This window comes from Notothenia rossii (assembly GCF_949606895.1).
Source record: "Notothenia rossii genome assembly, chromosome: 2".
In the NCBI taxonomy this organism is placed as follows: Eukaryota; Metazoa; Chordata; class Actinopteri; order Perciformes; family Nototheniidae; genus Notothenia; species Notothenia rossii.
In genome coordinates, this window is record NC_136904.1 from 5,056,382 (window position 1) to 5,081,062 (window position 24,681).

The 24,681-nt window shown below is 40.6% G+C and overlaps 1 protein-coding gene across 1 annotated transcript in view; it reads left to right on the forward strand.

The window, feature by feature from the left end:
* The window catches only part of LOC307027956 (uncharacterized protein), a gene marked incomplete at its 5' end in the record, with an annotated part of 181,547 nt that overhangs the window by 33,885 nt on the left and 122,981 nt on the right, over positions 1 to 24,681 (forward strand). Inside the window, 1 exon segment of the mRNA XM_079662650.1 lies at positions 9,401 to 9,444. Coding sequence (XP_079518776.1) covers positions 9,401 to 9,444 — 44 coding nt within the window.

Consider the following 24,681-nt stretch of genomic DNA (forward strand, 5'->3'; position numbering starts at 1 on the left):
ATTTAAGCCAAATCAACGAGGCGAACCTACGGACTTGAGCTGGGGGTGTGTCGCATTTGTTTTAAAAAAGGTAGCAACAAAAGCTAGCAATACGACCAACCTTTATATATTTGAATATTATTTCACATTTCATTTGCAATGTTGGATGTTCAATAAAAAGTTCTGTTTGAAAGGATGTACTTGAATTATTATTATATATTATCATTATGTCAGTAGTTTAAAATGGTCTTAGAACGGTGCCGACAATATTACCGTTTATCGCAATAATTTCTGGGAAAATTGATCGTCCAACAAAATTAATTATCGTGACCGGCCTAGTTGTGAGAGGCCTTTTTAGAGGATGGTGTCAAAGACGGAAGCAAGACATAGAAGTACAGACATGTTTTATTTGAAGAAACACTTGAATACTTACCTACATTTGGATCATTCTTGTTATGCTTAGTTATAAGGCTTGGCTTACTCATGTATCTACAATTGTAAAAGTTGAAATTCACCATATTAAAGATTTCCCTGGGGACTTATTAACCTATCGTAGTTCTGTGGAGCTGATCTTGAGTAGTTCCAGGTTTGATTAACTTGTGCATGGAGACGCATTTCAACCCTTGGTTTTATATTTTTCCACTGATCGACAGAGGACTTTGAAAAGCTAAGATTTATAGGAAAGATGGCTGAATGTAAACAATGTTTTAACACTGCTTTGCAAGAGTATTATGAGGAGGCAATACAAGTGTTGGACTTAAAAGAAGAACAATGCACATAGAAAACTTGTTTATGTTGACGAAAACTCCACCGGGTGCTTTTAAGTTTTATAAGAACACATTCAAATCTGATATAAAGACACCTCATCCAAATAACCAGACTCAGTGAAGCTTCTCCTGTCGCTTATATTGGACCCAAAATGGTGCTTACTTCACTGTGACATTACCATTGGATGCACCTCTATCCTTATTGGTTCATGTCTGATTCCCACTGAGAGAAGAAGGCAACGTGATGACCCATGTCTCAAGGGACACGTTAACAGACAGAGCTGCAGGAAAAGTCTTCATCACTTTAGTCACAGTCTGCCCTGTAACTGTGGTTGTGTTGCAGCTATCGGTCGGAGAGGGTGTAGTCGGATTATTGAGTTGTGAAGCTAATCCTGTTCATCCTCCCATTCACGCAGCAGTCACATGGCTATAATGGCTTGATTTGAAAGCCAAGTGGAAGCCATAACTGGTCCATTCACAACCCTCACTTGGCGTTTCACCATTTCTATTTCAGCGTTGAGGGCCTTTTTGTCTCTGGATTTATCGGTTGATTTGTAACGGCCGTGCACTTGAATGTGGCGGCTGCTTTGTGGCCGTTATACTGCAAGAAAATGCCGTTTTTGAAAGCAGTTCAAAGGCAGTTTCTGGCATAATGGAGACTCTTAAGGAGCTCGACTGAAGGCTGGCTGCACCCAGTGTTTTAGCCAGAGTTAATGGGTTGTGTAATCTCTATAAGCAGGTGTCGGGTGGCCGTGGGGTGAGTTTACGGGATGTCATTTCTCAAGGTTCTTCTGTTACCAGAGAGAAACAGTTTGATTTGGATACAAGGTGCTTTCACTGAATCATATGGACAATGTGCAGGTTTTTATTTACATACCTTGAAGAAAACAGATTGCAGATAAGAAGACTATATGCTTAAACGGGAGATTTAGGGGAGGCAATTATATTCTTTTGATAATTGGACTCACAAAAAATATCCGTTTCACACCCATTTCCTTCTTAACCCTTGTTGTGTTCGGGTCTCCCGTGACCCGTTGCAAGGTATAATTATATTATAACTACCCTCTAGTTTTTTTTTATTGGAGCTATAGTTAATAATTTAAAGGTGACCTATCATGCAAAATGCACCTTTGTACGTCTTTGATACATGAACATGTGTCCCCGGTGTTCCAGGGAACTCACCAAGTGTCAGAAAACACAACCCTCTCTATTTTCCTCCATACCCAAATCTCTTAAAAAGGGGCTGCAACGGATCTGACACAGACTGATCCAGATTTGAACACTTCTATGACGTCACAGAAGTGGCGCTACGGCTATTGGGCCAACTCCACCAATCAGGAGGAGACAGCCACGGACATTGCCGTTGGAAAGCGCTGGAGACGCTGTAGTCCATATGCCAGGCCTGTAGATGGTGCTGTTCTCACAGAATCAGCCCATGATGCAAAGACTGTGTTGAATTGAGCGAAATGAGGAATGGCTAAAATGCATGATCTGTTTGGTATTTTGAAAAATAAAAAGTATAAATATGCCTTATATAGGTATGGTCCTACACTATATTATTCAAATATAGCATGATAGGTCCACTTTAAAGTTGTAAAAACGTTTTGGGGGGGGAAATGTATTCTAATATTAGTCTATTAGAGTCAGATAACATCATTACCCACTGTCTTCACTATAGGGAATATAATAAGTGAATTTAATCCCATTTTCTACTCAGAAATATGTGTTTGGGGGCCATTTATAATAAAATGACAACAGGATTGTGAGGTTGTGAATGCATAATAAGTTAGTGATGATGTAGTTAAAACAATATGGGATGATAGTCATTATGTTTGAGTGTTTTGGACTGAGATACATCACGAGAACACCATGAACGGAAACAGCTTTCGACCACAACACAAGGGTTAAGTAAACCCAATCAGCGATTCTTCTGTGTTCTCTATCTTCTCCAGTTTGACCGTTGTAGCAGACACAACCTGACACTGTCATTTCACCTTTAGAAATCCAGGTATTATCCTCAGCCCCAAAAACGTCTTGTTCCAGTAAATTGCCTGAAAATACTGCTGCTCGTTGTGACACAGGAATCAGTGAATTGTCATTTCTGTATTTTCCAGTCCTGAGGAAGGTCCTACAGTTGTGGTTATTTTTAGAAAACCCCCCGTGTACTTGCTGAATGATTTTCTGCTGCCCAAGAGCAACTGTCACTCTCCCATCGTGTGGTTAGCAGATATCAAACTGGCTTTAAGAAATGTTTTTTATGTCAATGAAAGTTCAAGTGACTCTTTTGAAATAGTTTCTTGTGTTGAAGTCGAGAAAGTCTGCAGCTAGTCTTTATTAGGTCATTGTTTTACTGTGGTTTGATAACCGTCCAGTTGAATCCTGCCTCTAATCAGAGCCTAAGATATATACAACAGTGGGTTGAATCAAACAAGCTATGACGAGCTGAAAGCATGCTAGCTGTTTAGCACAAAATGACAACATAAATGCCAAAAAGTGTGGAAAAATCTCAGTTAATATAAAGATAAACATATATTTTCTCTGAAGTATGTGTTTATTATTGGACGTACATTCATCAGGTGGCCAGAAATTCAATCCAAAGCAATTGTTTGTGCACACCTTAGCCTTAGCTTTCTATATTAGCCACATCAGCTCGGTTGCTTGTGTTTTCTGTGGGTCAGGGGTTCCCTGAGGGTAAGAACATTGTGGATTATTAAAAGCACTATCAGTCATATACAATCAACACTTCATCATACACTATAGACCAAAATATAAAGGCTATAACTTAGAAATGTAGTGTGTGTTAAATAGTTTCATGTTTATGTAAAGTATTTTTTGAATCATCCACAAAGCAGTCAAGAGCACAGTAAAGTATTTTCCCCACTACTTTGCTCTTTTTGCCTCTGAAAGAATATAGAGAACACGATGGGACCCTTTTAACAACATATCAGCTTCATTACACAAGCTCTCAGTTACCCTCCTCAGATGCCAGGACATGTTTTAACTAACCCTACTTCAGAAAGGCTAGCTAGCTTAGCTTCACACCCACACTAAAGTGACGTTTTGGAAGCATGTGTTTCTGTTAAAGGTCCCTCCAGGAATCCAAAGCAAGCCGTGGAGCAATCCCATCCTGTGATGATGCATTATTCTGAATCAGCTTCCTCTTTGTGTAACTTTCATAACTGAATCATATCGCAACAACCCAGAAACAAAGTGACCGTATGTGTGGGTCTTGGTTTGGAAAAGGATCAGGTTAATGGCTGTTACGTCCCGGCTCGGGGAAAAGGGAAAGCAACATAAAACCAGTTGGAATTGGTAAATTAGAAGTTATTTATTGAGAGAGTTCAATATGATTGGCAACAAGCAGCCACACTCAAAACAAAAGGGCCACAAAGGCACCGGTTTAAATAAACAAAGAAAGGAACTAAGGGAGGCTCTTAAATAAGAGTTAAATAACTAACAAACAATAAACAAAAGAAAACCTCACTTCTTAAGTGGAATAAGGAGCTAAGCTAACAAAAATAGGCTGTTACAAAACACAGCCTGGGGACAAGTTAACAGGAGTTAACGTTGTACTTAAGATACACAGATATACAGATACACAGATATACAGATACACAGATATACAGATATACAGATACACAGATATACAGATACACAGATACACAGATACACAGATATACAGATATACAGATACACAGATATACAGATACACAGATACACAGATATGCAGATACACAGATACACAGATACACAGATACACATATACACAGATATACAGATATATATACACAGATATACAGATATACAGATACACAGATACACAGATACAGATATACAGATATACAGATACACAGATATACAGATACACAGATACACAGATACACAGATATACAGATATACAAATATACAGATATATATACACAGATATACAGATATACAGATATACAGATATACAGATACACAGATATGCAGATACACAGATACACAGATACACAGATACACAGATACACAGATACACAGATACACAGATACACATATACACAGATACACAGATACACATATACACAGATATACAGATATATATACACAGATATACAGATATACAGATACACAGATATACAGATACACAGATATGCAGATACACAGATACACAGATACACAGATACACAGATACACAGATACACATATACACAGATATACAGATATATATACACAGATATACAGATATACAGATATACAGATATACAGATATACAGATACACAGATACACAGATATACAGATACACAGATACACAGATACAGGCAGTGGAGCAATCCCATCCTGTGATGATACATTATTCTGAATCAGCTTCCTCTTTGTGTAACTTTCATATCTGAATCATATCGCAACAACCCAGAAACAAAAGTGACCAAATGTTTGAGTCTTGGTTTGAAAGAACATATGGTTAATGGTCATGTGAGCTAATGTGTACACAGTCATTGTGATTCCCATTTTTATCAATGTCACCTAAATCCATAACATGTAAAATCTTGGTAATGTTTAGCAGGGGAAATATGGCGGAGCGAGTAGTATCCTGTGGCTACCGTTAAACAACAACTAAACCTCGTATCTACTGTTTAATGTACGGACTCAGTCTTTGATCAAATGAACGTCATAGCTGAGAAATAAGGTGATTTGAGAGTATCCATAAAAAAGTATCCCTTTTATCTGAGGACACACCTGGAAGCAGTAAAAGGTTTATAAAAAAAGGTATATTAAACAAAATAAATAAAGCTCCTTCTTTAAGACCAGTGTTTCCCATAGAATTCGATTCTATTTGTGGGGGCACCGCACCCCCCCCCCCCCCGGCAAGAAAAGCCAAAGGCCCCTTAACCTATTCGGGTGGTCCATGCATCCACCCCCCCCTCAAATAACATAATACATGTGAGTTCATGGCTACTGTAGACAACGATCTTGTTGCTCTGTGTTGCGTTGTTAATGAGTGAAACACACCGGAGTTGAGGATCTGTGAATTCTCCCAAAAATATCATTTACAATTTACAATTCAGGCATTTAGCAGACGCCTTATTCCAAAGCGACTTACAAGGACCAATTACAGGGACTCTCTCCCTGGAGTAACCGAGGGCTAAGTGCCTTGCTCAAGGGCACACTAGTAGTGGTGTTCCAGGCAGGATTTGAACTGGCGGCCCGCCACAAATAAATCAATGTATGGGAAACTCTGAAGACAATAGGCATTTGTTTTAATGTTATCTGATTGGTTTTGGGTTCAGGGTGTATTGCGGGGGTAGCACTGTTGTGTGTTTAGCTGTAATAAGAGCCAGAAACCTTCATTGGATGAACTTTAACTTTCATCAGCCGTCAACACTTTGAATCTGGCAACGCATCCTTCCAATATTTTGCAAAGGTTTAGCACCTAGTGGTGTCTTTTTAAAATGAAATATCAGCCAATTATAATGAAGTTGAGTTGGTCTGTTGAAGCACCCTTGAGACGGACCCTAACCCTAACGGCCCGTCTACACTACAGGCATGAACAAATCTTGAACCTTGGCGATTTTTTGCGAGCCACCAATCACATGAATCTCCCGCCCCCGACATACAAAGCAATAGCAATGTTAAAACGAAGTAAACTGGATATAAACTCTCCAAACAGGCGAAAAAAACTATCAGTTTCACCCACTGTCTCTGCCACCTCCCTCCATGCCTGGTTCCTCCGGTTTGTATCCCGGTAAATAGTTCCGGTCGTAAAGAACCGGGTGATTTGCTACCGTAATATCTCATTTGGAATGATGAGGAAATGAACTGCGGTCTGGCTCTCCCAGCTTGCACGCGGTTTGATTGGCTGTGGTTTGATTGGCTGCGCTTGCACTGGCGGGATTTGCATAAACGGAATTTGATTGGCTGATGCCAAGCATCGAGCCTCAAAAGTTGAACATTGTTCAACTTTTGATGCCGATAGATGCTCGTGATGCTTGCAAAGCCATGCCATGCTCCCCACAATGCAGTTCGGCGAAGATTAAAAATCTTCTACGTCACCCCATTCAAGTGAATGGGCGAAGCGTTGAAAGCATTTTTTGATGCCTGTAGTGTAGACGTACCGTAAGGCTGCATTCACATGATACACCTTTTCTCTTTGCTCACTGCGAGGTCGGGCGCAGAGTCTTGCTTTTAAAAAAAGCTGGTTGAGTTTAGTTTCTTTGGTTACCTCCTCTGCTAGCTTGCACCGCTAAACATTGCTGTTATCTGACTGGTTTTGGGTTGAAAGGGCAGCGGTCATCAGGGCGAACTTGAAATAATTTGTACTTCAAGCGCAGAACTGCTTCATCAGGAGATTTAGGGAGTCAATTCTAGTCTTATGATAATGGGTCTCACTCAAACTGTCCGTTTCGTACACATTTCCTTCTTAAGGAAACTAAAAGGTTGAAATAATTATAATTGTCTGCCTACATTTCGAGCAGTGTGCGACACCAAGGCCTCACCGCTCTCTCAATAGAAACACTTACGAATATTAATAAAGAGAACACTAACATTTCTTAATTATTCAAACATAAAGGAACAGATGAGTCTGCTGGAGACATCATGCGAGAGTCTTATCAGTCCAAGACGTGCATGTTGTGATGAGGCTGGTCTCTGGTCACTTAAGGCAAGAGGATTAGGCTCCAGAGTATTATTAGAGCTACTGATTATCCTCTAACCTGATGCGCTTAATTCTGACCGTGCCTATTTATTCAGCAGAGAAGAAGAAACATGTCTGGATTGGGCTGCAGAGAGAGAATGGTCTCGTTGATTTGTCGAGTCTAACATTGACCCTTTTGGTGTTTTCTGCTGAACTCATTAGGTCCCGGCCTTTTGTCTCTGAGGGCTTCATGTGATTAATGCGCTGAAGCAAAGACTTGTTTTAGTGCCAGCTGGGAAAGGCAAACAAAAGTCAATTGTCTCCAAATAGCGGCGAATAATACGTGCTCTCAAAGTCGACCAGTCCCTTGACTTACTGATGAATGAACGAAATCCAACATCGGCTCAAGAAAGTGCAACGAAAAGGTTTCCAATCCCTTCGTTCTCGAGTGTATCGCCGTAATATGTTTTCTTGGATGTTATTACACACCCACTGCTGCTGACCTCGTGCCAAGAAAACAGCTCTGCGTCTCAGACTTGAAGTAGAGAATCAAACGTGAACATGAGCTGGACAAAACGTATCTTCCCGGGCTTAAACCAATGAATCAGAATCAAAGTAATGTGTTTCGGTGCTGTAACTCATTGTTACTGTTTGCTCGGTAAGGATGAGACACAAGCAGTTTGTCTTTGCTTTGAATAAACCAGCACAAATGGAGACTTGGCAGTTTTGGTTGGATGATGAGTGTGTGTGTTCCCGTATGACTCAATGTGGGTCTGTTCATGCACTATAAAGCTCCCACAAAGTGTTGGGAAAACTGCCAGGGTCAAGCGTAACTGTCACCTTGTCGGCAACAATGTTCTGATGCTGCTAGAGCTGATGTGAAAAACCAAAAGCCATCATGCCCGGTGTTATCGAAAGCAATTTGTTTGCAGGTTTTTTTTACTCCAGCAAAACACAACCCTGGCTCATTTCACACTTTTTATATTTCACAGAGCTTGAAGGACAGTGAATATTGGACTTGTGTTTGTTAGAAAGCCAGACTGACTTACTATGAAGGCTAATTTGACTTCATGTCTGGAGATAAATAAACACTGAGCACAAATACACGTTATGAAAGAGACAGTTCATCCCAAAGTCCTTAATGCATACTTCCCCTCTTACCTGTAGAGCTAAATCAATGTAGAGTTCTGGGATGTAGAAACATCTGCTTGCTCTTTAATGTAATGCAACTAGACTTCACTCGACTTGGGGTGTTCAGAAGCGCCAAAGACACATTAAAAAACATTTAATGTAGGAATTGTTTGTCCTTTAACCAAACTACATCCGGCAACCTTATCCCCGTGCAGAAGAGAGCGTGCATCTACTCAAAGATGATTGGCTGGTTAGCACATTAGCTAGCTCAGTTATGCTACAGGGTGTCCGCGGGGTCTTAAAAAGTATTACAAATTGATAAATTAAGAATTTAAAAAGTATTAAACAGCATTTTCCAAGGTATTCCATTTTGTAGCTTGTTTCTAATAAGTATATAAATGGTCCAAAGAGGTTGTGTTCTACAGTCTGCCTGAATGTAATCATTGAGTAGGTGTGTAGTGTGATTCTGTGTAGTTTATTTATAGCATCCCGTTGGATGTGACGTCATCTGAACAGGACATCTCACGCTCACTGCTTGATAGCGCGAAGGCCCGTTTACGCCGGTTGTTAAACAACATCGTTATGGGGAAATGCAAGTTTGCGTCCAAATGGTTGGAAGATAAGAAGGAAGGACAATCAATACTGTGTATAGTCAATGTGAGGTAAAGTGTGTCGCCAAGGTAACCGGTTAGAACTCAAAGTGGCGATGAGGTTATGTATTTGTGTTCAACATGTAAGAAGTCAAATTAAAAAGTCATCAGAAAAATAAGTAGTGGAGTAAAGTACTGATACCAGAAACATGCACTTAAGTACAGTAACAAAGTATTTCTACTCCACTACTTCCCACCTGTTTAGAGTATATTAACAAACCCCAAAGCCATAACCTCTGATTGTCTCTTGTCGTTCCAGAGTCCAGGGACATGAAACTCAATCCACAGCAAGCTCCTCTCTATGTAAGTAGCACAACATATAATCTGTTTCACATTGTGTCTCTGAATGCCCACACACACACACACACACACACACACACACACACACACACACACACACACACACACACACACACACACACACACACACACACACACACACACACACACACACACACACACACACACACACACACACACACTCACACTCACACACACATATCTCAGAAAAGAGAAGATATGAATTATGCCAGATTTGAGCTCATTTCTAATTTCCATCTGCAGTCCTTACATAACAATCCACAAACACTAAAAACAGAATCTCTATCACACAAACGTAATCTCCCTTTGTGTCTGAAATGATTTACTGTATATAACATAAATACCTTACTGTTATAAGAATAGGCATTGTGTAGACTCCGCACAGTTTTTGTAAACTGTTTGGTTTTGGTTGTTATTATTTTTCTTAAGTATTATTTCCAATTCCAAGGTTTGAATATTTTGAAGTATTGAAATGTATTTATCTTTTGAACGGATCATCATGTATTATTATAATTTCATTATGCATACCAATACAATAATTCCTGGTACAACATATTGTCCAAGTATTAGTAGTAGTTACGGTGAAAGGGTTTATTATTTTTATTTGTATTAAGTGATTTCCACGCAACAAGGCTTATAGTTTCAAGGCTTTATTGTCATTAGCACATTAGTGTATGTATGTCAATGAAAAACTTAAGTCCCATGCTCCTCCAACAGAGCAACATATATACTGTATAGGACATAGAACAAATAAAACAGATAAACTAGTGCAAGAGAATGTTTTGAGATGTGCAAGTAAATACAAATAAAATAGAATAGTAGGCTCAGTAAAACATACAATCTAGCTTTAGAGTAACTCATGGTGATAGGAATAGTGTTGACATTAGTTTGGGTGCTGAAGTGGAGCAAACTTCCTCATTAGGCGCTTTCACACCGGAGTACCTTGACCCAGTATAGTTCCGATATAGTTCCGAAAATGTGCGTTCACACCAAAACAAGCCGGAGCTAGAACTTAGTTAATGAGAACCTTTCCACCCCCTTCTCCGTCCCTGCTAGAGAGCAGGGACTTTCATGGGAGAAAAAAGTTCCTGTGTCTGATTGGCTGGCGGAATGCAAACCACGCCCCGTAAAACTCCCAAAAAGTTTTGTGAAGCCGCCATTTCATTTTCCTCGCATTAGCATTATTAGCATTAGCATTATTCCAGTGCACAAACGGAGAGAGACTAACTTATGGCAACACAAAATAAAACATGGGAGCGGTGGAGATGAGGAGGGAGTCCCAGCAGCTTCTACTGAAGCCAGTCCCCTACTCCGGGGGCTTCCGGCCGGGGACTTTGGGTGGCAGTATACGCCGTGAAGTTGTTTGCAGCCTACCAGTAAACCCAAAGCAGAAGAAGAAGAAGTGACGTCAGCGGCTTCATTTGCCTAATCCTCCCTCAGGGACTTATTCCGGTGTGAACGCGATCTGCTCTTTAGTTCCGGCAAAGTAACTGAAAGCGCCTATTGTGTCGTCTCTGGTAATTCCTGGTACAACATATTGTCCAAGCAAGTAGTAGTAGTTATGGTGAAGGGCCTAATTCGTTTTTATTTATTTCCGAGTTAAAGCTATGAAATCTGTCTTTAGAGTAACTCATGAAGTAGTCAGTGGATGCCATGGGAAGTGTTGAAATTAGTTTGGGTGTTGAAGTGGAGCAAACTCCCTCATTGTGCTGTCTCTAGTGAAGACTCCAGCCAGGGGGATCAACATCAATTTAAACTGCATAATGAGTTTCATCATTAAAAGCAGCTTTGGTGAGAATTCATTACAGTTTGATTGTGTGAGAAACACCGCCCTACCTGCAGAGTGTTACGGTTGCAGGATGTGAAGCTTCACTCATATTTAAATGTAAGAAGAGGGGGCCGGGCTGCCGGCCTCCAGCTGTTCTTTTGATGTTGCTTAATAGTTGCCTGTTCCCTGCTGAACACGCCATGTTTAGCAGGTCAATACCCCAGCAGGTCACTTTGTTAAGTACTGATTACCAGCAGAGAGCACAGTCACACGGTGCGGCTGAAAGACATCCATTTGGCTCTAAAACAACTCTGAATTATGACGGACATTTTATGTTTTATTAAAGCTCGCCTATTACGCAGAATCCACCTTTTCATGTCTCCTCTACATCAACATGTGTCCCCTCTTCTTCATGTCTCCTCTACATCAACATGTGTCCCCTCTTCTTCACGTCTCTTCTACATCAACATGTGTCCCCTCTTCTCCATGTCTCTTCTACATCAACATGTGTCCCCTCTTCTTCATGTCTCTTCTACATCAACATGTGTCCCCTCTTCTCCATGTCTCTTCTACATCAACATGTGTCCCCTCTTCTTCATCTCTCTTCTTCATCAACATGTGTCCCCTCTTCTTCATCTCTCTTCTTCATCAACATGTGTCCCCTCTTCTTCATGTCTCTTCTACATCAACATGTGTCCCCTCTTCTTCATGTCTCTTCTACATCAACATGTGTCCCCTCTTCTTCATGTCTCTTGTACATCAACATGTGTCCCCTCTTCTCCATGTCTCTTCTACATCACCATGTGTCCCCTCTTCTCCATGTCTCTTCTACATCAACATGTGTCCCCTCTTCTTCATGTCTCTTCTACATCAACATGTGTCCCCTCTTCTTCATGTCTCTTCTACATCAACATGTGTCCCCTCTTCTCCATGTCTCTTCTACATCAACATGTGTCCCCTCTTCTTCATGTCTCTTCAACATCAACATGTGTCCCCTCTTCTCCATGTCTCTTCTACATCAACATGTGTCCCCTCTTCTTCATGTCTCTTCTACATCAACATGTGTCCCCTCTTCTCCATGTCTCTTCTACATCAACATGTGTCCCCTCTTCTTCATGTCTCTTCTACATCAACATGTGTCCCCTCTTCTCCATGTCTCTTCTACATCAACATGTGTCCCCTCTTCTTCATGTCTCTTCTACATCAACATGTGTCCCCTCTTCTCCATGTCTCTTCTACATCAACATGTGTCCCCTCTTCTTCATGTCTCTTCTACATCAACATGTGTCCCCTCTTCTCCATGTCTCTTCTACATCAACATGTGTCCCCTCTTCTTCACGTCTCTTCTACATCAACATGTGTCCCCTCTTCTTCATGTCTCTTCTACATCAACATGTGTCCCCTCTTCTTCATGTCTCTTCTACATCAACATGTGTCCCCTCTTCTTCATGCCTCCTCTACATCAACATGTGTCCCCTCTTCTCCATGTCTCTTCTACATCAACATGTGTCCCCTCTTCTTCATGTCTCTTCTAAATCAACATGTGTCCCCTCTTCTTCATGTCTCTTCTACATCAACATGTGTCCCCTCTTCTCCATGTCTCTTCTACATCAACATGTGTCCCCTCTTCTTCATGTCTCTTCTACATCAACATGTGTCCCCTCTTCTTCATGTCTCTTCTACATCAACATGTGTCCCCTCTTCTTCATGTCTCTTCTACATCAACATGTGTCCCCTCTTCTTCATGTCTCTTCTACATCAACATGTGTCCCCTCTTCTTCATGTCTCTTCTACATCAACATGTGTCCCCTCTTCTTCATGTCTCTTCTACATCAACATGTGTCCCCTCTTTTCCATGTCTCTTCTACATCAACATGTGTCCCCTCTTTTCCATGTCTCTTCTACATCAACATGTGTCCCCTCTTCTTCATGTCTCTTCTACATCAACATGGGTCCCCTCTTCTCCATGTCTCTTCTACATCAACATGTGTCCCCTCTTTTCCATGTCTCTTCTACATCAACATGTGTCCCCTCTTCTTCATGTCTCTTCTACATCAACATGTGTCCCCTCTTCTCCATGTCTCTTCTACATCAACCTGTGTCCCCTCTTCTTCTACATCAACATGTGTCCCCTCTTCTTCATGTCTCTTCTACATCAACATGTGTCCCCTCTTCTTCATGTCTCTTCTACATCAACATGTGTCCCCTCTTCTTCATGTCTCCTCTACATCAACATGTGTCCCCTCTTCTTCATGTCTCTTCTACATCAACATGTGTCCCCTCTTCTTCATGTCTCCTCTACATTAACATGTGTCCCCTCTTCTTCGTGTCTCTTCTACATCAACATGTGTCCCCTCTTCTCCATGTCTCCTCTACATTAACATGTGTCCCCTCTTCTTCGTGTCTCTTCTACATCAACATGTGTCCCCTCTTCTTCATGTCTCTTCTACATCAACATGTGTCCCCTCTTCTTCATGTCTCTTCTACATCAACATGTGTCCCCTCTTCTTCATGTCTCTTCTACATCAACATGTGTCTCCTCTTCTTCATGTCTCTTCTACATCAACATGTGTCCCCTCTTCTCCATGTCTCTTCTACATCAACATGTGTCCCCTCTTCTTCATGTCTCTTCTACATCAACATGTGTCCCCTCTTCTTCATGTCTCTTCTACATCAACATGTGTCCCATCTTCTCCATGTCTCCTCTACATCAACATGTGTCCCCTCTTCTTCATGTCTCTTCTTCATCAACATGTGTCCCCTCTTCTTCATGTCTCTTCTACATCAACATGTGTCCCCTCTTCTTCATGTCTCTTCTACATCAACATGTGTCCCCTCTTCTTCATGTCTCTTCTTCATCAACATGTGTCCCCTCTTCTTCATGTCTCCTCTACATCAACATGTGTCCCCTCTTCTTCATGTCTCTTCTACATCAACATGTGTCCCCTCTTCTTCATGTCTCTTCTACATCAACATGTGTCCCCTCTTCTTCATGTCTCTTCTTCATCAACATGTGTCCCCTCTTCTTCATGTCTCTTCTACATCAACATGTGTCCCCTCTTCTTCATGTCTCTTCTACATCAACATGTGTCCCCTCTTCTTCATGTCTCTTCTACATCAACTTGTGTCCCCTCTTCTCCATGTCTCTTCTACATCAACATGTGTCCCCTCTTCTTCATGTCTCTTCTACATCAACATGTGTCCCCTCTTCTCCATGTCTCTTCTACATCAACATGTGTCCCCTCTTCTTCATGTCTCTTCTACATCAACTTGTGTCCCCTCTTCTCCATGTCTCTTCTACATCAACATGTGTCCCCTCTTCTTCATGTCTCTTCTACATCAACATGTGTCCCCTCTTCTTCATGTCTCTTCTACATCAACATGTGTCCCCTCTTCTTCATGTCTCTTCTACATCAACTTGTGTCCCCTCTTCTCCATGTCTCTTCTACATCAACATGTGTCCCCTCTTCTTCATGTCTCTTCTACATCAACATGTGTCCCCTCTTCTCCATGTCTCTTCAACATCAACATGTGTCCCCTCTTCTCCATGTCTCTTCTACATCAACATGTGTCCCCTCTTCTCCATGTCTCTTCTAAATCAACATGTGTCCCCTCTTCTTCATGTCTCTTCTACATCAACATGTGTCCCCTCTTCTTCATGTCTCTTCTACATCAACATGTGTCCCCTCTTCTTCATGTCTCTTCTACATCAACATGTGTCCCCTCTTCTTCATGTCTCTTCTACATCAACATGTGTCCCCTCTTCTTCATGTCTCTTCTACATCAACATGTGTCCCCTCTTCTTCATGTCTCTTCTACATCAACATGTGTCCCCTCTTCTTCATGTCTCTTCTACATCAACATGTGTCCCCTCTTCTCCATGTCTCTTCTACATCAACATGTGTCCCCTCTTCTCCATGTCTCTTCTACATCAACATGTGTCCCCTCTTCTCCATGTCTCTTCTACATCAACATGTGTCCCCTCTTCTCTATGTCTCTTCAACATCAACATGTGTCCCCTCTTCTCCATGTCTCTTCTACATCAACATGTGTCCCCTCTTCTCCATGTCTCTTCTACATCAACATGTGTCCCCTCTTTTCCATGTCTCTTCTACATCAACATGTGTTCCCTCTTCTCCATGTCTCTTCTACATCAACATGTGTCCCCTCTTCTTTATGTCTCTTCTACATCAACATGTGTCCTCTCTTCTTCATGTCTCTTCTACATCAACATGTGTCCCCTCTTCTTCATGTCTCTTCTACATCAACATGTGTCCCCTCTTCTTCATGTCTCTTCTACATCAACATGTGTCCCCTCTTCTCCATGTCTCTTCTACATCAACATGTGTTCCCTCTTCTCCATGTCTCTTCTACATCAACATGTGTCCCCTCTTCTTTATGTCTCTTCTACATCAACATGTGTCCCCTCTTCTTCATGTCTCTTCTACATCAACATGTGTCCCCTCTTCTTCATGTCTCTCCTACATCAACATGTGTCCCCTCTTCTCCATGTCTCTTCTACATCAACATGTGTCCCCTCTTCTTCATGTCTCCTCTACATCAACATGTGTCCCCTCTTCTCCATGTCTCTTCTACATCAACATGTGTCCCCTCTTCTTCATGTCTCTTCTACATCAACATGTGTCCCCTCTTCTTCATGTCTCTTCTACATCAACATGTGTCCCCTCTTCTCCATGTCTCTTCTACATCAACATGTGTCCCCTCTTCGCCATGTCTCTTCTACATCAACATGTGTCCCCTCTTCTCCATGTCTCTTCTACATCAACATGTGTCCCCTCTTCTCCATGTCTCTTCTACATCAACATGTGTCCCCTCTTCTTCATGTCTCTTCTACATCAACATGTGTCCCCTCTTCTTCACGTCTCTTCTACATCAACATGTGTCCCCTCTTCTCCATGTCTCTTCTACATCAACATGTGTCCCCTCTGTGGAAAGAGTCTCTGAAAGTTTCAGGAACAAAGATTCTCTCTCTTTTTGATCCATTTCTATAAAAACCTGTCTGAAAATGAGCTGATCAGATTTTGCCCACTTTATGATGTCATAACGATGTTTTGTCTTGTGTAACCATTAGCCAATCAGCAACCAAGGTAACCCCCCCCCCCCCTTATCACCTGAATATCCTCCTAGAGCACCATTGGGTTCTTTGTAACCAAATCTCTCTCAGAGGGGCGTGGGGAGGGGCTCCTTATTTTCATCTAAAGTAACAGACAGAGAATCAGCACTTTGGAAACAGGGCTGAAACAGAGGGGATTATGGGTAATGATCTGTCTGGTGTTTCAGCCAATCAGAGACAGGTTTTTTTGTGAGACCTGTGATATATGCCTACAAATAGCATAATAGGAGACCTTTAACATACGATGAGATAAGATGGACCTTTATTTATCCCCTTGGGGGAAATCAGGCATGTATAGCAGCAACAGGGACAACATAGAATACAAATTAAAATACTATTACAGCAAGTGATAAAGTAACTATTGAAACAAGATGCCACAGTAAAAAGTTGAGCATTTGTTTGAACATGTTATATATATTTACATAAGTGTGCAGATGTTCAGCTCCTCAGCGTGTGTGTGTTTGCATGATTCCCAAAGGTTGCTGAGTGCAGCTGTGTTTCCTGCAGATGTTTCACAGCTTTTGTTCCTCCTCTACCCCCCCGCCTACACATTGTCTTTCTGAAAGGACCAACAATGATCTTATTCTGCTGATAGTCTCTCCCACTCCTTACTCTCACTCTTTCTTTTCAAATACCACCGAAATCCAGAGATGGAAGATTGGCTACAAGCAATCAAACAGAGGAGGGTTAAAGGGTTTTATGTGTCGTATACACAATAGACACAGCGTAGTCTTGGCAACGAAAGTCTTCTGTCTGTCTGCGATAAACTAAAACATAAATACAATAGACAACATGGTTCAAGTAAGTTGCAGGGAAAATACACATGTGTGCGTAAAAATAGAACAAGGTACAATTAAAGAAAGAATAGTGACTGCATCTTGTAATTATATGTACGGTACTTAGCTCGCCATAATTCTCGCCACAAATGTTTGTGGACAAATATGAACATAAGTGTATTTCGCCTCTTCACGGAGAGCAGGAGCTTATAGGTCTTATATCCTGTGAAGAAATAACATGCATGTACCAGGACAAGTTATGTAGAAACTATTTCATAACTTCAGTTCTAAAAATAGTTGCCTATGATGTTATGGATAATGGATGGATGTTCATTTTGACCAATTGAGATACTGCCTTCAAAAACGTTTTAGCAGCGTCTTGATATTACGCGATCTAAAAAATCTAAATCTTCTCCTTTTGATATCTTCTGTAAATGTAGAACTTACATTTTCATTAAATCACAGAGTGGCAGTTCACAAATGCACGAGGCACCAGACCATTCAGAGCCACCAAACCTTCATATCCAATCAGTGCCGAGGATAAGAGATGAGTTTTTAATAGGGCCGGGACTCGATTAAAAAAATTAATCTAATTAATTAGAGGCTTTGTAATTAATTAATCGCATTTTTAATCACATATAAATATTTGACCTGAGAGCAGTGAGAAGCAATTTCTTTCACATGGATTTTAGTATACCATTGAATAATGACTGAATACATAAGCTTAAGCTACAAAACATTGTTTATTTTTTTTCAAGGTGGTTCTTAACCAAGACCAACAGAAAAGTGCAATTTTTGCCATAAAGTGTAGCAATAGCATATTTAGGAATATAGTACATTTCAGAGATTCAGGTAGCCTATAGGTAGGTAGACCTTCTGTAAACTATAACACTTTGTTTTTTAAGTATAACACAATACTTTCAAGTACATTCAGAACATTGGAAACCCTGACTATTAGAAAACATCTCTCTGTTGCTTCAGAGGCCATAACAGACTTTGTTGATTTACCAACAGTTGATTTAAAAATGGGTGTGGGTCCTTGTACTCTCCGAGTCGGGCTAACGTCCACGCTAGCTTCCACGCTAGCTGCTATATGTTTTGCATTGAGGTGATACTTGAGGCTTGATGTGCTGCGGTGATATGCAAATTCCTTTTTGCATAATTTGCAAACAACCGTGCTCTTATCGACGCTTCCATCCGTCCGTTTTTAAAAACAAAATGTCCCATCCACGGGGCCAACCAAAGCGGTCTCATCAGCTTCTTCGTTCACGTTTGACTATTGTTCACTGTGGTTTGTGGTTGTTTGAAGTCATGAACGTTAGTTGGTGCTCCAGTATAATCGGTACCCCTGAAACTCATCCAGTGAGAAACGTTCCGCGGTGCAAAAATATGTGCGATTAAAATGCGTTAATTTTTGTGTAATTAATTAATCTTAATTAACGCGTTAAAGTCCCGGCCCTAGTTTTTAACCCTCTTCATAGAGATCAGGAGTTTAGCAGTCTCATATCCTGTGAATAAACAACAACAAATGAAGTAGAAACTATTTCATAACTTCCTAAGAATAGTTGCATAATGTTATTTATAATGGATGGATGTGCATTTTGACATATTGAGATACTGCTGTCGTGCCTTCAAACACATCTGAGCAGCTAATGAGCCAAAAGCAGCAGATTGATATCATGAGAGATGAGTTTTTAATGGAGAGAGTGTCACACACATCTCCTCTCTAACGCTGCTCTGTTTGGTCTCGGCTCTCTGAAGGTTACGTCCCTCCTTCGTAGCATCTGGACTATTTGGTCGCCTTGAACACATTTCCCCCTCAGCTGCAGCCAAACACAAACAAATCCCAAGGCTGCTGGTTAGCCTCGCTGATATTAAAATCCCTCTCTGAGTTCCAAGGACCTGAGACTACCCCCCCTTTACCACCGGAGCATTTCCAGGCCTGTGGCAGACTGTGGAGCAGATTTTTGTGATTTCACGTGAGCCATTCAAGGTTCAAGGCTTTTATTGTCATTTGTACATTAGCTACAGTTTAGTTATGACCATGAGAATCTGAGCGTATATATAGCAATAGTGCAAGAAGCCATTTGAGCTCCAGCCTGACCCATCTTCTCGTCTAGAGTCAAGTTTCAAGGCTTCATTGCCATGTGACATGTGCACATTAGCTACAGTGTAGATATGGCAATGAACAACTGAAGTCACAGGCTCCTCAAACAGAGCAACATGAATATATATATATATAGGACATAAAACAAATAAAACCAATACAAATAATGACATAAATAACAATAGAAATCAAATAGTGCAAGAGAATGTTTTGAGATGTGCAAGTAAATACAAATACAATTGAAATAGTGCAAGAAGAGTCTATATACACGTAAATGGAATATGATATATGGATAAATAATTAGCTAGATGCAAACAGATGAATGTGATGGATGTTCCTCACAGAGTTCAGGTGTTGTAATGGTCTGTATTGTTGCCTAGGGGATGATGTGTCTGTGTCTGGTTTTATCCTGATAGAAGTAAGAAGTTTTTGCAGAAGCACCAAGTTGAAAAACTTTCTACAGCTCTGTCACACATTATACAGCCTACACGTCACAACATATTTACTGTACCAAGCCTCAGAGTGAACTATAATGTGCTATTCATCACACTTTGGATATTATCTATTGCATATTCCTTTAACTGTTAGGCTGTTGGTAGAAATAGATGGATGGATAGATGGATAGATAGATAGATGGATAGATGGATGGATAGATGGATAGATAGATAGACAGATGGATAGATGGATAGATGGATATATAGATGAATGGATAGATGGATGGATAGATGGATAGATAGATAGACAGATGGATAGATGGATAGATAGATAGACAGATAGATGGATAGATGGATATATAGATGAATGGATAGAGAGATGGATGGATGGATAGATAGATAGATAGACAGATGGATAGATGGATAGATGGATAGATGGATATATAGATGAATGGATAGATGGATGGATAGATGGATAGATAGATAGACAGATGGATAGATGGACAGATAGATAGACAGATAGATGGATAGATGGATATATAGATGAATGGATAGAGAGATGGATGGATGGATAGATAGATGAATGGATAGAGAGATGGATGGATGGATAGATAGATGGATAGATAGATAGATGGATGGATAGATAGATAGATGGATAGATAGATAGATGGATAGATAGATGGATAGATGGATGGATAGATGGATAGATGGATAGATAGATGGATGGATGGATAGATAGATAGATGGATAGATGGATGGATAGATGGATGGATAGATGGATGGATAGATGGATGGATAGATGGATGGATAGATGGATGGATAGATAGATGGATAGATGGATGGATAGATAGATGGATAGATAAAACAATATATTGAAAACAGAATCTCACAGTCATCAATAACAATGGAATTCAGAAAGATAAAAGGAGTTCCTGCTACATTTGGGGATAAAGTAGAATCTGCTTTTACTGTTTTTCCACTGAAAGGAGTTCCCTGCAGTCCAACTGGCAAACTTCTTAAACATCAGAGCCCTAGGAGCCAGGTCAGGAGGTCACTGTTTACATTATATCTAATATACACCTGAACATCAGCAGGAGAGGACTCTTTAAAGTAGAGACACTACATACTGATATACACCTGAACATCAGCAGGAGAGGACTCTTTAAAGTAGAGACACTACATACTGATATACACCTGAACATCAGCAGGAGAGGACTCTTTAAAGTAGAAACACTACATACTGATATACACCTGAACATCAGCAGGAGAGGACTCTTTAAAGTAGAGACACTACATACTGATATACGCCTGAACATCAGCAGGAGAGGACTCTTTAAAGTAGAGACACTACATACTGATATACACCTGAACATCAGCAGGAGAGGACTCTTTAAAGTAGAGACACTACATACTGATATACACCTGAACATCAGCAGGAGAGGACTCTTTAAAGTAGAGACACTACATACTGATATACACCTGAACATCAGCAGGAGAGGACTCTTTAAAGTAGAGACACTACATACTGATATACACCTGAACATCAGCAGGAGAGGACTCTTTAAAGTAGAGACACTACATACTGATATACGCCTGAACATCAGCAGGAGAGGACTCTTTAAAGTAGAGACACTACATACTGATATACACCTGAACATCAGCAGGAGAGGACTCTTTAAAGTAGAGACACTACATACTGATATACACCTGAACATCAGCAGGAGAGGACTCTTTAAAATAGAGACACTACATACTGATATACACCTGAACATCAGCAGGAGAGGACTCTTTAAAGTAGAGACACTACATACTGATATACACCTGAACATCAGCAGGAGAGGACTCTTTAAAGTAGAGACACTACATACTGATATACACCTGAACATCAGCAGGAGAGGACTCTTTAAAGTAGAGACACTACATACTGATATACACCTGCACATCAACAGGAGAGGACTCTTTAAAGTAGAGACAATACATACTGATATACACCTGAACATCAGCAGGAGAGGACTCTTTAAAGTAGAGACACTACATACTGATATACACCTGAACATCAGCAGGAGAGGACTCTTTAAAGTAGAAACACTACATACTGATATACACCTGAACATCAGCAGGAGAGGACTCTTTAAAGTAGAGACACTACATACTGATATACGCCTGAACATCAGCAGGAGAGGACTCTTTAAAGTAGAGACACTACATACTGATATACACCTGAACATCAGCAGGAGAGGACTCTTTAAAGTAGAGACACTACATACTGATATACACCTGAACATCAGCAGGAGAGGACTCTTTAAAGTAGAGACACTACATACTGATATACACCTGAACATCAGCAGGAGAGGACTCTTTAAAGTAGAGACACTACATACTGATATACACCTGAACATCAGCAGGAGAGGACTCTTTAAAGTAGAGACACTACATACTGATATACGCCTGAACATCAGCAGGAGAGGACTCTTTAAAGTAGAGACACTACATACTGATATACACCTGAACATCAGCAGGAGAGGACTCTTTAAAGTAGAGACACTACATACTGATATACACCTGAACATCAGCAGGAGAGGACTCTTTAAAATAGAGACACTACATACTGATATACACCTGAACATCAGCAGGAGAGGACTCTTTAAAGTAGAGACACTACATACTGATATACACCTGAACATCAGCAGGAGAGGACTCTTTAAAGTAGAGACACTACATACTGATATACACCTGAACATCAGCAGGAGAGGACTCTTTAAAGTAGAGACACTACATACTGATATACACCTGAACATCAGCAGGAGAGGACTCTTTAAAGTAGAGACACTACATACTGATATACACCTGAACATCAGCAGGAGAGGACTCTTTAAAGTAGAGACACTACATACTGATATACGCCTGAACATCAGCAGGAGAGGACTCTTTAAAGTAGAGACACTACATACTGATATACACCTGAACATCAGCAGGAGAGGACTCTTTAAAGTAGAGACACTACATACTGATATACACCTGAACATCAGCAGGAGAGGACTCTTTAAAATAGAGACACTACATACTGATATACACCTGAACATCAGCAGGAGAGGACTCTTTAAAGTAGAGACACTACATACTGATATACACCTGAACATCAGCAGGAGAGGACTCTTTAAAGTAGAGACACTACATACTGATATACACCTGAACATCAGCAGGAGAGGACTCTTTAAAGTAGAGACACTACATACTGATATACACCTGCACATCAACAGGAGAGGACTCTTTAAAGTAGAGACAATACATACTGATATACACCTGAACATCAGCAGGAGAGGACTCTTTAAAGTAGAGACACTACATACTGATATACACCTGAACATCAGCAGGAGAGGACTCTTTAAAGTAGAAACACTACATACTGATATACACCTGAACATCAGCAGGAGAGGACTCTTTAAAGTAGAGACACTACATACTGATATACGCCTGAACATCAGCAGGAGAGGACTCTTTAAAGTAGAGACACTACATACTGATATACACCTGAACATCAGCAGGAGAGGACTCTTTAAAGTAGAGACACTACATACTGATATACACCTGAACATCAGCAGGAGAGGACTCTTTAAAGTAGAGACACTACATACTGATATACACCTGAACATCAGCAGGAGAGGACTCTTTAAAGTAGAGACACTACATACTGATATACACCTGAACATCAGCAGGAGAGGACTCTTTAAAGTAGAGACACTACATACTGATATACGCCTGAACATCAGCAGGAGAGGACTCTTTAAAGTAGAGACACTACATACTGATATACACCTGAACATCAGCAGGAGAGGACTCTTTAAAGTAGAGACACTACATACTGATATACACCTGAACATCAGCAGGAGAGGACTCTTTAAAATAGAGACACTACATACTGATATACACCTGAACATCAGCAGGAGAGGACTCTTTAAAGTAGAGACACTACATACTGATATACACCTGAACATCAGCAGGAGAGGACTCTTTAAAGTAGAGACACTACATACTGATATACACCTGAACATCAGCAGGAGAGGACTCTTTAAAGTAGAGACACTACATACTGATATACACCTGCACATCAACAGGAGAGGACTCTTTAAAGTAGAGACAATACATACTGATATACACCTGAACATCAGCAGGAGAGGACTCTTTAAAGTAGAGACACTACATACTGATATACACCTGAACATCAGCAGGAGAGGACTCTTTAAAGTAGAGACACTACATACTGATATACACCTGAACATCAGCAGGAGAGGACTCTTTAAAATAGAGACACTACATACTGATATACACCTGAACATCAGCAGGAGAGGACTCTTTAAAGTAGAGACACTACATACTGATATACACCTGAACATCAGCAGGAGAGGACTCTTTAAAGTAGAGACACTACATACTGATATACACCTGAACATCAGCAGGAGAGGACTCTTTAAAGTAGAGACACTACATACTGATATACACCTGCACATCAACAGGAGAGGACTCTTTAAAGTAGAGACAATACATACTGATATACACCTGAACATCAGCAGGACAGGACTCTTTAAAGTAGAGACACTACATACTGATATACACCTGAACATCAGCAGGAGAGGACTCTTTAAAGAAGAGACACTAGATACTGATATACACCTGAACATCAGCAGGAGAGGACTCTTTAAAGTAGAGACACTACATACTGATATACACCTGAACATCAGCAGGAGAGAACTCTTTAAAGTAGAGACAATACATACTGATATACACCTGAATATCAGCAGGAGAGGACTCTTTAAAGTAGAGACACTACATACTGATATACACCTGAACATCAGCAGGAGAGAACTCTTTAAAGTAGAGACACTACATACTGATATACACCTGAACATCAGCAGGAGAGGACTCTTTAAAGTAGAGACACTACATACTGATATACACCTGAACATCAGCAGGAGAGGACTCTTTAAAGTAGAGACACTACA